General features: G+C 36.3%; 1 protein-coding gene across 5 annotated transcripts in view; it reads left to right on the forward strand.

The window, feature by feature from the left end:
- Window positions 1-13037, forward strand: part of RBPJ (recombination signal binding protein for immunoglobulin kappa J region) — a 114716-nt gene extending 101679 nt beyond the window's left edge. For 4 of the 5 annotated variants that reach the window (XM_025384971.1, XM_025384967.1, XM_025384968.1 and 1 more), the window contains 6 exons: window positions 2429-2566; window positions 2718-2830; window positions 6782-6922; window positions 7950-8105; window positions 8464-8567; window positions 8737-13037. In XM_025384971.1, coding sequence (XP_025240756.1) covers window positions 2429-2566; window positions 2718-2830; window positions 6782-6922; window positions 7950-8105; window positions 8464-8567; window positions 8737-9052 — 968 coding nt within the window. In that variant the 3' untranslated portion in view covers window positions 9053-13037. The remainder of the gene's footprint in view (window positions 1-2428; window positions 2567-2717; window positions 2831-6781; window positions 6923-7949; window positions 8106-8463; window positions 8568-8736) is intronic. The other variant, XM_025384972.1, reaches the window with a different exon arrangement.
- The last annotated feature ends 1872 nt before the right edge of the window (window positions 13038-14909 follow it).

Here is a 14909-nt window from a genome sequence, read left to right on the forward strand (position 1 = left end):
AGTCTACACATTTTAGTCTGTAATAGTTTCTTCTCACCCTGTCAAACCTTTGTTTTCCTTCTGTGTCATTTATTTGTTGAAGAAACTGGATCATTTTTCTGTTGTGGAATTCCATATTCTGGGTTTGGCTGATTACATGTTTCTCTGTTTCTCTCATTTTCCATGAACTGGTGGTTAGACATAAAGACTTTCAGAACTAGTTGGTAAAATATACATTCATTTCCTTTGGAAGTCATAATATTTGATTATCCCCTTTTTTTTTCATGTTAGGATTGATTATAGTAGTTCAGCTGTCGTTAGTCTATTCTACCCATAAAGTTCCTCAGCAAACTTTAACCTAATGGTTTTAATAGCCATCGATGATGTTTAAATCCATTTCATTAAATGCTGCAAAGAGGCAATATTCTAATTTTTTAAATTCATAACTTCTGCATTTGTTAGCTGGAGTTTTTTCTACAAAGAGGAACTTTGCCATATCAGCTATTTGCTTCAATTGTAGTATGTAATGAAAAGGTAGGATTAGTTGCTTGTTTACTCATTTGCAGAACAATGATAACATTCCTTGAAAGAGACCAGTGGGGTTTTAGAGTTTTTGTTTTGTTTGCTTTCTTTTCATTTTGTTTTATTATGAGCTCATGGGTTTTTTTTTTTTTTTTTTTTTTTGTATTGGTTATATTTTAGTCCACTCAGTCCACTAATATCACTTAGTTTTTATTATGGAAAAATTTCTAACACACTCAAGTAGACAGAATTGCATCATAAAATGAAACCTCTTATGTTCATTCTCTAACTTCAACAGTGATCTTAAATTCAACCAACCTTATCTTCATCTATACCTGTACTCCAGGCCCACTTTCTTCTGCCCCTATTTTAGTTTGATGGATATCCAATCAATGTTCAAATGTAAAATGGTCTAAAGTGTTATTTTAAAAATCAGAGTGCTTGAATCAAAATTCAAATCTACCACATACTACAGTTTATACTGTGACATGTCCTTGAGTATAATCTATGAACACCCCCCCACCCCCCACCCCTCCCACCCCCCCCGCCCCGCGCCACACACACACCAACTCTTGCAATTTATTTAAGTAAGTTGAGACATTTGGCCACTAGAGATTTCCACATACTGGATTTTGCTAATTTCATTTATTTGGTGTAGTTTAATGTATTTTCTGTAAATTGGCAGAGTCAAAAAGAAATAGAGCATGGGCACTAGTTGGAAAGACAGATTTCATTCAGTACTATTGCAACAGGGGAAAATATAACCAAGTTCCATTTCAGAATACAACAAAGACAAGTGGGGATGAAGCAGAGTGAGAGGGTCAATGGATGGAAACTTACTAAAAGGAGACATCAAAGGTAGAAGGTTTCTTTCTGACCTAACTTAGGATTTGTGCTAAAGGCAGGCCAAGATGATCATAGATCCAGAGTGGGGGATAATTTAGGAGGATTCTTGCTACAGCTGAGCTAAACAGACTGATGACAGGGCTCAAGGACGAATACTAGTTGAATGCTCGGAGCAGCCTGCTTAAAAGTTTGGTCAAGGAGAGAATCTTTAGTCTAGAATCGTGATCAGATTTAAGTTTGTTGTCCTTTGTTTCTTGTTTTCTTGCTGGAAAGCAAAACCTACTTCAAAGGTGGTGGTGTGTTCTCCTGTACTAGGAGGTATATTATGTTTGTATTCAGGCTATTTGCATTTCAAATTACATGGTTTTATATAACTGCTTTAACTTTGTGTTTGTACTGAATATTAGTTTCTTGATGACAGAGAACATATTTCACTTTCAGAATATTTTTCTGCTTACATAGATTTATTTCCAAGAAATTTCATACGGTACTTTAAGGTATTTAGAAGAAAGTAGAATTTTCTAAAATCACAGTATGCAGAGGCATTTACCATCAACTCTGATAAACATCCTTCTAGTCCGTTTTCTATGCATGTATTCTGTGTAATTGGATGAAAACTCATATTAAAAATGTATACATTTGCCTAGTGGAACCACAGCGTACAGAGTATTTTATAGTCTGCTTTTCCATTCAGTGATATTCCAGGAAAATATTTTCTTACCAGTATATTTAGATACACATCCTTTAAATAGGTCATCATTTAAATTTTTACGGTCTAACATTCATTATTTTAGAAGTAAGTTTTTCTGTAATAATCAGCACCACATTAAACATACTGTGTAGCTTTCACTTTAAAATTATTTTTATGGACATTTGATATCATTAGCTTGACATTATTAGTAACAGTTACCTTGACTTCTTTTTTTGGTGTCATCTATACTGTCTTGGAAAGTGAAAATATTTGTCAAACTGTTAAATGATAAGAAAGAATAATTATACACTGCCAAGCAGAATTTCCTCTTTTGCTCCCTCCCCACCTTTTGCTCCAATCACATAAATAAGAGCTCTTTTTTCTTTGCAGTATGCATTGCCTCAGGAACAAAGGTGGCTCTGTTTAATCGACTACGATCCCAGACAGTTAGTACCAGATACTTGCATGTAGAAGGAGGTAATTTTCATGCCAGTTCACAGCAGTGGGGAGCATTTTTTATTCATCTCTGTGAGTATAAAAATGTGCAATGAATGTTTTTAGTGTGAAATCGTTAAATTCTTTTGATGAGATATATGGATATATTAAGTTTTGTCATTTGCCTAATCATAAAATGAATTCAAAAAGGTAACAATTTGATTTCTTTTTCCACCTACTGTAGTGGATGATGATGAATCAGAAGGAGAAGAATTCACAGTCCGAGATGGCTACATCCATTATGGACAAACAGTCAAACTTGTGTGCTCAGTTACTGGCATGGCACTACCAAGATTGGTATGGCTCTACTTTTGCTTTAGTGATAATGTGAAGTAAAAATTAATTCTTTAAACAGGAAAGTCACAACATTCAAATGGAAAAACACACCTCAATTTTATGCTTTTTAATTTTAAAAGATGTGTTAGTAATCAGAGCTGTTTATAATTGACAGTTATACTGTACCTTATTTCAGAAATGCTTTAAGGTAATTAGCCAGTTTTTACAAGTACGTTCTTAATGATTTTTTCTTAAATGATTTCCAATATATTTTGGTGGCAATTTCCTTTTTAGCTGTTTATCTGAAGATGTTCAGTAGAGGGCACTATAAATTACATTTGTTTTCTTTACTAATTCAGATAATGTATTCATTTTTTTGTGGTACCTGCCATATCCCAATGTAGGACCAAGTTTTCATAAAGAAGAAATTCTTATTTCTTTTAAAATATAAGCATAATTTTTGTTAGCTTACTGTCTCACAAGAAGATAGATTTATTAAAACTTAAATAAAATTGGTGTTTCTAACTTTGGGAGAGGGGCATAGGATTTAGGGCTTTTGTTCAATAGAAGACATTGAAACTCAGCCACACATGGTGGCTCATACCTGCAATCCCAGCACTTCAACAGGTGAAGGCAGGAGAAGGAGAGGTGAGTAGCCCTGGCATCACTTGAGCTCAGGAGTTCGAGACTAGCCCTGGCAACATGGTCAGACCTTGTCTTTACCCCGCACCGCCACCCCCACCCCAAAAAAAAATTTAGCCAGGCGTGGTGGTGCACACCTGTAGTCTCAAGCAGAAGTGGGAGGATCACTTGAGCTTGGGAGGTCCTGGCTACAGTGAGCAGTGATTGTACCACTGGACTTTAGCCTGGGCAACAGAGTGAGATCCTATCTCAACAACCACTAAAAAGGAGATCTTAAACTGTAAAAACTGCTTTTGTTAGTTAAATGAAAACAAAAGTGCTCTATAGTGCCACCCCCTCCCAATTTTCCCTCTCCTTTTCTGAAACAATACAATTTATTTATATTCAAGATGAAGGGGATTTATGAGTAAGTTTCATTCAAGGTCAAACTGAAGAGGTTGGGTGAGTAGAAGAACATTTAGTATTAATATTCCTAAACATGCCTTCTATTTATCTTTTTGGTGCAATATTCCACTGGCTTTTATTTTCTGGGGCCATTTCAGCAGAGGCCGGGTTGATCTACAATTTTCTAAGCCAGTGATTCATTTCTGTGTTACTGTTTTTTTTTTGCCCTCTGTCATGATTGTACAAGGTGATTTTATTTCCCATGTCAATGCAATAAGCTAAAGACATGAAGTATAGTAATAGTAATCTGTAAAGCTTTGCAGTTGAGACAAATTGTAATAAAAAGGGTAACATTAGGGAATGAAGGGCATGAAAAACAGAGCAGGAGACAGAAGCAAGCACAAGATCTCAACCAGCATTTATTCATTTTTTTCTCTTCTCATTCATTTTCTCTGTTCCAAGGATGATGTTTGTTTGCTTTAGTGTTAAATGCTTGTACTGCAGAAGCACAATTTAGGAGGATGATTCTGATCCCCAATAATTTATAATACAAACCACTTAGAAGACAGACCCAAATTTAAAACAGTATTTTCATTTATAGTTGTTTGTAAAGTACCAGTAGTCTGCCTTACTTGAAAGTCGTCATTAATTGAAGTTTTTACACTCAAAACTGTATGGCTTTATATTAAAATGTTGCAATAAAACATTAACTTACTAGAAAAAGTTGCAGTACCATTATTAAGATGCTGATAAATAAATCTTTCTAGGGGTTTCATGACTGAGGAATTCTGACATGCAAAGTCGAGTGCCTCTCCTCATGGAGTTTACATTTTGGTAGGGTGATAAGCCAAATACCCATGTAAAGGATTTATGTAGTGATGAGAAGACAAAACAAGATAATAAAAGGATAGAGAATTGGAAGAGCGCTTAGAGAGGTCAGGGAAGTCTTTTTGAAGGCGCAGTATTTGAAGAGACCAGAATGAAGTCAAAGAACTGCCAACTGAGGGAGGAGCATTTCAGGCAAACAGAACAAGTACAGAACTGAAGGCAGGGGATGTGTGATGACTAGTAAAGAAACCAATGGAGCTGGAGCGGAGGGAGGAGAGGTCAAGTGGCAAGAACTAGGCAAGATCTTGTAGGATCCCTCTCTGTATCTAGGGTTAGGACTTCATATTATCTCCCTATGTTAGAAGGCCACTGGAGGGTTTTAAACATAACGGCCCATTTTTGTTTAGAAGCATACGTCTGGCTGCTGGATGAAGAAGAGAGCATAGTGATGTGGCCGTGGAAGCAGAGAGACAGGTGCTTGGATTATTGTCGTAATTGAGGCAGGAGTTGATAGTATCTTAGACCCAGGATCATAGTAGTAAGGTGTTGAGGGGTGACAGATTAGTTTGAAAGTGGACCTGACGGAATTTGCTGGGAGATTGGATGGTTGGATATGAGAAAAAGCAAGGCATTAAGGATAACTCAAGGTTTTTGGATTGAGTGAATGTTGGTGCCATTTATTGATCTAGGTGAGTTGGGGAAGGATCAAGTTTAGGAGGAAATCAAAAAATCTATTTTTGATATGGTAAGCTTGAGATGCCTGTTAGACATCATAAGTGGAAATGTTGAATAGGTAGTTAAGTGTACATACAAGTTGAATGCAGGAGAGAAGATAAGTCTGGAGATAATTAATTTAGGAGTTGTCAACCTTTAAATTTTAAACAGTATAGATTATAAAGAGCGGAAAAGAGGGCTGAGAACTCGCCTCTGGGCACTCTAAAGGTCAGTTGGAGCAGGTGTGGTTCTGAAGGCAAAATGTGTTAAGAGCTTCTGAGAAAATGAACTAAAATGTGGACAGAAAAGTGTCATGAGATACATCTGTCTGGAAATCCTTGGTGGCTTTGAAAAGCAGTTGTAGTGGAGTCTTTGAGATAAAAGGGGAGAGACTGTAGGAGATTAGACAGTGAGGAAGAGGCATTTGCAGAGAAACAGGTAGTGAGAGGGACAGGCATGTAGTCAGGGTTTTCTTTACTTTTGATTTTGAGATGAGCGATAGTTATGTTTGTATGTTGTTGGAAGTGATGGATAGAAAAGGAAACTAAGAGTAAAAGTTCTGTGTCCAATCTTGCTCTTCATCATCATCATCTCCTTAGCCATTAATTCTAGGTGTCAAGTGTCATATAGGGTTTGATAGTATTATCTTTCAGATATTCATGTGTTTTGTGGACTAGTTGGATTATAAGATTTAGAGATCATTTGGACAGGCAGCCAGCCCTGGGATCAGGACATATTCTGGTCCTTCAGCTACTAAACTGGTAATTTTTAGCAATTTATCTGACCTTTCTAAGTCCATTTTGTAATCTATAAAATGAGTTTAATTTTGTTATGTTTTTAAATACGTAAGTTTTGGATAATGGATATAAGATGTTTGCACTGACAGTAGCCTTCTAGAGATTTTTCCGTTTGATGTTGGAATATTTGTCATTTTATGCATATTATTGGAAAATATCATCAGAACTTGCTATTCAAAATATGGTCTGTAGGCCAGCAGTATTAACATCGCCTGGGATTTTGTTAGAAATGCAGCATATCAGGCCCAACAAGGGTCCTGCTAGATGAGAACCTGTGTTTTTCACAAGAACCCCAGCTCATTTCAGTGGGCATTAATGTTTGAAAAGTACTGACCTAGAAAACAAGTGCCTGCCTGCCTGATTTTTTTTTTTTTTTAGATGTTCAGGGAAGAGGGTAACAATTTCTATATTCTGACCTGCTTGCAATCTAAAAGTGTTTTTTATTCCTAGTCCTTTTGTTTGTGAATGTTTTTATACATGTAGGCGTATGACAAATAACTGATGTATTATTATACAGTATATAACTTCTATGTACTTTTGATGTTGTACACAAGGAAAATCCTTTCCATGTATTGATGATCTTTTATTTCTTAATTGTCAAATATAGATAATTAGGAAAGTTGATAAGCAGACCGCATTATTGGATGCAGATGATCCTGTGTCACAACTCCATAAATGTGCATTTTACCTTAAGGATACAGAAAGAATGTACTTGTGCCTTTCTCAAGAAAGAATAATTCAATTTCAGGTATGTTTTTAAATTACTGGTGAAATCTAAAATATACAAACTGTGAGGTTAGCATCTTGCAAAAATATGAAATTTTCATTTGCTGTTAATTATATACAAATACATGAAGCTATACACAGATAGGGATCTCAGGTATGAGCATCCTTAACACACAATCCTCAGACATGCAAGCAATCCTTCCTCAAGGAAGAACTCAAAATTATGAAAACGTTCTCAGAGAAAGAGTTAACATCTAGTTCTAGGGTTCTTAATTGACGAACAAAGAGCCCCTCAGGATATCCAAAAATAGATTTTCAGTGCTCATTGAATCTTCTGAAATTGTGTGCAAACATTTTATAGACGAAGCATTTTTCTGGGTGAAGGCTCAAAATCTCATCAGATTTACATCGTGGTTTCCCAAGATAGTAACGATGACATGCTTTAAAAGCTAATGTTTTACATTTACTCAGAAGGCTTTCATGAGGTTATGACATGGGCAGATGATTTAATAAGATAGTCACAGTTTCATGTGAAACTCCTTTCCAGAGAGATGGCCACACACACACTGATGGGCATGCTGAGTCCCTGGTCTAGGTGTGTTAAGGAAGGGGTAGGTGCTTTGCCTTCCCATCTTGATTCCCTCCTATGGAACGTGCATAAGCTTCTAGCTGTTGCCTAAGCATGAGGACCCCCATTCTCTTTCTTAGGAGTTCCCGAAGAGTTTTAAACAGCCATTTACATCACAGATATTGATCTGCTATTAATGAAATTTGTACCTGCATTCGTGTACTCATGGTTGCTCTGAAAGTTATTATTATTTAATATGTCACTGAAATAGTTTGTATTATAAGAAAAACTGCTGTCTGTGGGGTTTCTGTATTAGTATTCTGTTTGTGTTTATGTAGGGATGGGCAAAGTACCATGCTTTAGAAAGTTTATAAGTTTTTACTGAATTCTCTTAACTCTTGTCTGAGTTAAGAGATGCAAACTGTATAAAACTGTATGCAAACTGTATAAAACTTAGTTTCTAAACTTCTTTCTTTATTAGGCCACTCCATGTCCAAAAGAACCAAATAAAGAGATGATAAATGATGGCGCTTCCTGGACAATCATTAGCACAGATAAGGCAGAGTATACATTTTACGAGGGAATGGGCCCTGTCCTTGCCCCAGTCACACCTGTGCCTGTCGTAGAGAGCCTTCAGGTGAGACTGCCTAGTCTAAGTTGGCCTTTAGCTCTTTGCAGCTACTCTCAGCTATGACTTGGCATCATTTCATTTCATGGGAGTTTTGATTTTTCTCCAATTGTGTGATTTGGGGATTTTTATATTCACCATTTGTTGATTTTTAAAAAAACAAAATTAGGAGGAGCGTATTTGCCAGAAAATTTAAATTTAAATAAACTTGTGTGTTATCTTGAAATGTTTTTAGCTAGCTTTGTAATAAAAAACATTTTAATTGCCCTTTTTTTTAAACAAATGGAAGTTGAATGAGAATCTAATTTGTGTACTTTAATGAAAAATGAAAAGTTTTCTCAGTGTTGTGATTTTCTATGAATTGCAGTTGAATGGCGGTGGGGACGTAGCAATGCTTGAACTTACAGGACAGAATTTCACTCCAAATTTACGAGTGTGGTTTGGGGATGTAGAAGCTGAAACTATGTACAGGTACTTGATAAAACTTTTTACATCATCCAGAGGTTGTGAGGGGTGTGGGTACAGGAGATTCTTTCCTGGCATTGATTGTAATGTATTAAACAACCTTGTCTTAAGTCTCATTTTTAACATGTACTTTGCTTTTTAAAGTGCTTTTAAGTGATTTATATTTCCTCCTCAGGTGTGGAGAGAGTATGCTCTGTGTCGTCCCAGACATTTCTGCATTCCGAGAAGGTTGGAGATGGGTCCGGCAACCAGTCCAGGTTCCAGTAACTTTGGTCCGAAATGATGGAATCATTTATTCCACCAGCCTTACCTTTACCTACACACCAGAACCAGGGCCGCGGCCACATTGCAGTGCAGCAGGAGCAATCCTTCGAGCCAATTCAAGCCAGGTGCCCCCTAATGAATCAAACACAAACAGCGAGGGAAGTTACACAAACGCCAGCACAAATTCAACCAGTGTCACATCATCTACAGCCACAGTGGTATCCTAACTACCGTCTTTTTGCTAGGACTTAAACTGACTTGAGTGTGGCAAAAAGTCAAAAAAGGAGAAAAAATGAACAATCTTTTGTGGTTTCTTAGGAACTTTTCATACCAGGTGATACTATTCAAAAACCCCGTTATCTCTCTGCAAGTGCTGATTTGAAATGCAGAAGCCACAGTTTAAAAAAAAAAAAAAAAAAAAAAGTCAAAATGTACAAACTATTGGAAATCAAGTTTTTCAGCTGTTTGATTGGTTGGTTGGTTGGTTTTTGTTTGGTTTTGTTTAAATGGGCAAGAAGTAAATAATGTGGCTGGAATACAAGTTGAACAAACTAGAAGACACAAATCTAACACAGTTTTTATGGACCAAGGAACTTGTATATTGTATAAGCTTTAGTAAAAGGTACATTTTCACCATACCTTTTTTTATATCACGGTATTATAGTACACCTTGTTACCAAATAGGTTGTTCTCTTCCCCACTTACCTTTGAGCTTTTGCTCTAAAATACATTCAGGTTCCAAGCCTGACCATGCTTGTTTAATCTAATTGTCATACTCTTCCAGGTTTTTTTTTTGGTCTAGGCTGGAACTTTTTTCTTTTATTTTCAGCTGAAGTCTTATGACTTTTCGTGAGTCAAAACTGTTTGGATTTCAGCAAGTCAAATCTTGTAAAGGCCTATGTATTTTTTTTTAAGATTATATGAAGTCTGTGCAAAAGCTTTAAAAAAAAAATGCCTCTGCCTTGCCTGCAATACATGCAATGTATGTTAACTTAGTCTCTCTTCTCAGACACTGTTGGTAGTAATTTTTGTGTGTTCCTTTTTTTTTTTTTTTTAAATGGACTTATAGTGGTTATCCAAGAGGTTCTAACATTCACATGCAATTTGGTGTGGCCATTTAGCTATTAATGAGTTAATGGCACAGAACATGTTGATATTTGAAGTGTTTTCTCCCCTTTTCCCATAACGTAAATACATAATGTGTGTTCCAGGATTTGTTCAGGTTTTTCCCCCCTCCTAATCTTGTACATAACTTGTATTATGTGTAAGTTAAACATTTTATTTTGAACTTGGAATGTTCCCAGTGATTTCATTCAGCAGGGTATTTTCTGCCTTGTTGGCAAGTGACAAAAAATATGGGAAGTATTTGCTACCAGTTGGTAGATGGTGCCCTTATGGTAGAATGAGGAAAATGTCAGCAAAAGCATGTTTTATTATCTTTACTTTTTTGGGGGGGTGTTGAAGGGGGTAGCTAGCCAGAACATCATTGTAATCTTAAAACATAAGATGCTTTTATTAGATGATCAACTAAAATAGCTGGAAGACAGTACTTTAGAAACAGATAGTTGTAAGATTATAAAATGCAAATGTAACTTATGTTTTCATTTTTTTCTCTGCCTTTTTTGTTTGTTTTCTCTTTTCCAGTACTGAGCATCTCCACAAACATCTCCTAACTCAGAAAATGTTTCTTTTCTTTTCAGTTGAGATTTGGTTGCATTCAGGGTTGTATGTTGGCCTTGCATGCTAAACCCGCCAGTTTTACCTTGCTTTCATTCCTGAACTTTGGTTATGCTTTTGTTTGGTTTCTTCGAAATTGCAGCAGACTCATTGGGCTACATTTAGTACAGGAATCACATATGTAATGTTATACAACACAGTCTAGTAATACAATCATCCCTGTTAGAGTAAAAACTACCTCTAGATTGTGGTAAGCTTTTACTGTCCCATAAAACAGGAGCCACAGTACCTTATGAATGCAAAACTGTAACTTCCTACAGTGTTTCCCTACAGAACATTGTCTTTCTGGTGTCCTGGGCTGTTTTGAAAAAGTTTCCATTAATAGACTTTTTAGAAATTATTATTAGTAGCATTTTTTTTTTCAGCTTCGCTGTCTTCATCACTCACTCTATGCTCAGACTATGCCACTGTAAATATTCTTCCTAACATCTTTAAATCGCCTTTTCCTCAGTTTTCAAGGGGAAAGTCATTTGTAAAGCACGTTAGGTGATTAAATCAGTTATTGCAGTTTTCTCTTACTGCAAGCCTTTTTAATCACCCCCAGGCTGCATTTTATTCTGTATCGGCTTTTTTCTTCAAATCTGCTCCAGTCACTCACATCTCTCTTATAAGCTAATCCTGCCTCACACCTTAAATCTGTTTCAGTGATCAAGGGCAGAACTCATTGTGGCCTTATCTTTCTTTGTTCTAACTGTTCACCGTCTCTTTCTTACAGACCGCTTATTTCTGAGTAATAGTTATTCCTCTCTGTGGAGTCATGGCAGGAGTCATTACACAGTGCTTTTGTTCAGAGCATGGACATGTTTCTAGTGCTGCTTTGCTTTAACGGCCACAAGTTTCCTCCACTTCCTAGGTTTGGTATTTAGTTAAGGAATCATATTAAATTAACCAATAACAAAAGAGATACTTTTGAAGAACAAACTATTCCTTACCCATTTTTGTAGCTCAAAAATAATTTTTCAAGTTCATGACTTTGTTAAAATGAACTTGTGCTTTTTTAACAAACGTTTGTTTTATTTTTATTGTTTCTTTCCTTAAGATGATTGAAATATTATACTGTAAACCCTTTTCTCTCTCTCTCTCCCTCTCTCTTTTTTTGAAAAGTCCAAGAATCTACTTTTACAGGCATTTTTCCCCACCTATTTTTGGCCATTCTTATACCACAGACTAAAAAGTGAAACGATTTGTCCATTGTAGCTTTTTGTTTATCAGTGGTTTTTTTGTCAGCTGCTTAAATTTTTTCTTTCATGGTTTTGTGAATCATTTTCAGTATGATAATTTATAGGAACCTTGTCCTCTGGTTATAGTAGACTGTGTCCCCTCCTCCAGTGATGGCATTATTAGACATGCTGATCATTTACCCGCAGAAAGACTCTCTTCTTAGAATGGTGAGTGCTTCAGTTATAGTATGTTTGAATTTTTAAAAATTCTGTTTTAGAAATGTATCTTATGCTTTCATGACTTTATGCAATTTCTAAACATACACATAGAAGCTGAGTCTCTGATCCAATATGTTTTTATTTGTTCCATTTAATTTATCACATAGATTGAGAAGGCAAGCTAAAAGCTTTAAAAATGCCCTTTATATTTTGAGTGATTTCAGAGTTGAACACTAGTATGCTATCTAAATTTGCTGCTCATTTCTTTAAACTGTGGCAATTAAAGGCATTCTTATACATGACTTAATCGTGAAATGTTTGTCACTTTTACTGCACAGACTTATCTGCAATCATAACTGGTTAGTTTTTTTTGTTTTGTTGTTTTTAATGAAACTGGTACCATCTGTGCTTTCACAAAAAACTTCCAATGCCGTTTTTGAGAACTAACCTAACTAGTCATGCTAACCAGAAAATCCACTGGGGAGGAGGTTCCTTTTGAAACAAAATGCTGTTCAGTTAGTAACCAAGTTACTTTGATTTCAAAAGCAGCTGTGTTTCTGATGAGTACTGAACAAATGTGTGTAATTTTCTGTGCCAGACTTACACTTTGTTTTCAAGCACTGCAATGTGGGATGGATGGTTAGAAACAATAATATATTAGGGTTTCTGTTTAACCCTTTCAGGACTGAACTGTATCTCCTTTTGTTAATTTCCCCGTGTCGTGATAAATGTTTGCCAGCATTCAGTACTGTGTTGGTCCAGATGTAGGTTTATATGCTCATTTTTAGCTTATTTCTTGTACCTTGCAGCATGCTCTACGCATTCAGTCCTTAAGGGGTTTATCTTACAAACTGTGCGCCTGTAAGGTTTATTAGCAATAAGATAGAAAATCGAGCAAGTTTATACCATAATTTTGTAGAAAAAAAAGAATCTGCTCAGTTCCATATTTCATCCATGAAAAACTTGCAATATGAGCAGTTTCAAGGAATAAATAAAAAGGAAATGTAAACCATTGTAAAAGTCTTCTGTCGAATGTGCCTGATGCATGTATTATCGTCTTTGATTTCAGAATACTTCATAAAGATAAAATTAAATTCTATATTATAGTTGGTGTATTTACAATCTTACCATGTATATCACATCAAAGTGATAGCTCTACTAATTTAATTTCCATGTCAATGTTTTTAACTATGTAGTGCTTTAAAGAGATTTTTTTCCCCCATGTAAATGGTGAAATGGGCTTTGTCACTCAAGGGGCATCTCTCGAATCAGAATCATTTAAAGCTGATTTCAACAAAATTGGAGAATATTATTTAGCAATAACTTGCTTTTCCAATATAAGATGGTCATTTTGTCTGGTATAGGAAGGAACACATAATAGTTTGTCTTTCAGGGGATGGGGAGGGGGGTCCTAGAAGTGGGGATAGTATTCTTTAATATGAAACAAAGGTAAATGGGGAAGTTACATAAGGTTTTTTTTTTGTTTGTTTTTGTTTTTGTTTTTTTGGACAGAGTCTTGCTCTGTCGCCCCTGAGCTGGAGTGCAGTGGCACAGTGTTGGCTCACCGCAACCTCTGCCTCCCGAGTTCAAGTGATTCTTCTGCCTCAACCACCCCAGGAGGTGGGATTACAGGCATGCGTCACTGCAGCTGGCTAATTTTTGTATTTTTAGTAGAGACAGGGTTTCACCATGTTGACCAGGCTAGTCTTGAACTCCTGACCTCAGGTGATCCGCATGCCTCTGTCTCCCAAAGTGCTGGGATTACAGGCATGAGCCACCATGCCCAGCCCATAATTTTTAAATCATAGCAAGTTCAGTTGTTATTGACCTGCCCAAAGAAAGAATCTAAGTTATGAGGATTTTGCAAAAGACATCTTGCTATATACTCATTGTTAAGTTAGAAACAAACATGTAGTTGGGGTTTGAATTGTGAGGCCTCCAGAGGTTAAGATTGCTAGTGAGTCACTTGATTTAGAATTTAGAATAATCTTGTATTCCTTGCTGTAAGTACTGCATGGTTACTTTAATCTTACAAAAAATAACGTGAAATATATTGGTTTTTTTGGGTCATTGAACCCCTAGATGGCCACCAGTTATGATGATGTGCAAGCCAATTTAGTTTCCAAATCTAATGAATCGGCGCAGAGTGAAGTTTCCCCTCTAAAATAACAACAGCAGCAACAAACTGGAAAGATACACTAAAAAGGAAACCCTAACAGAAAGTTTGATACTAGAAAACATTTAAGGAAGACAGATGAAGCTGTTGTATATAAAGTACAAATGAGACCATTTCATCAAAGAGGTCGAGCTATAAGCCTAAAGCCCTGTCAGGACCTATAAGACTGGACAGTTATGCTCGTGGTTCTTTGTGTTCAGAGTAAGGCTGTCCATATGCCTGGCACATAGGTATTCAACAGAGTTAGGTGAAGCTGTAACGTTCACCTATATAGAACTCAGGACTAATCTTGGTTTATAGAAAATGCAGGTAAATATTCTTTAATACAGAAAAATGAAAAGATTGTAACTAGTTTCTTGTAAGAAGCATACTAAATGCAAATGGGTTATTTTATAACTATTGGAATTTACATGCTGTTTTGCTTTGAGGGAGGGACTTTAAATTCTGATGTTCTATGGAAATTTTTTAAAAAGGTAAGTATGAGGTGTAGGTATATCTACCATTAAGCTTTTCATCTCCTTCCAGTCCACTGTCCTGTCATTCAGTGCATGTGAGCATATAGGTCAGTCAGTTTCTTGCTTCTTTACCTGTTTGATAATTTTTACCAGTGCTAGGCAGAGGCGGGGTGCTCATATTTACTTGCATTTCAAACTATCTAGAAACACTCCCCCACCTTCATCATATAAAGGAGTAAGGAGTGTGACTAGGTTACTCCTGTAGTGGCCTGGAGCTGGCTCTGGCAGCTTTTCTTTTCTCCTAGAACTTTTTCCTCCCTTCTAGGCTGCCCTCCCC

The sequence above is a fragment of the Theropithecus gelada genome, chromosome 5 (genome assembly GCF_003255815.1).
Source record: "Theropithecus gelada isolate Dixy chromosome 5, Tgel_1.0, whole genome shotgun sequence".
In the NCBI taxonomy this organism is placed as follows: Eukaryota; Metazoa; Chordata; class Mammalia; order Primates; family Cercopithecidae; genus Theropithecus; species Theropithecus gelada.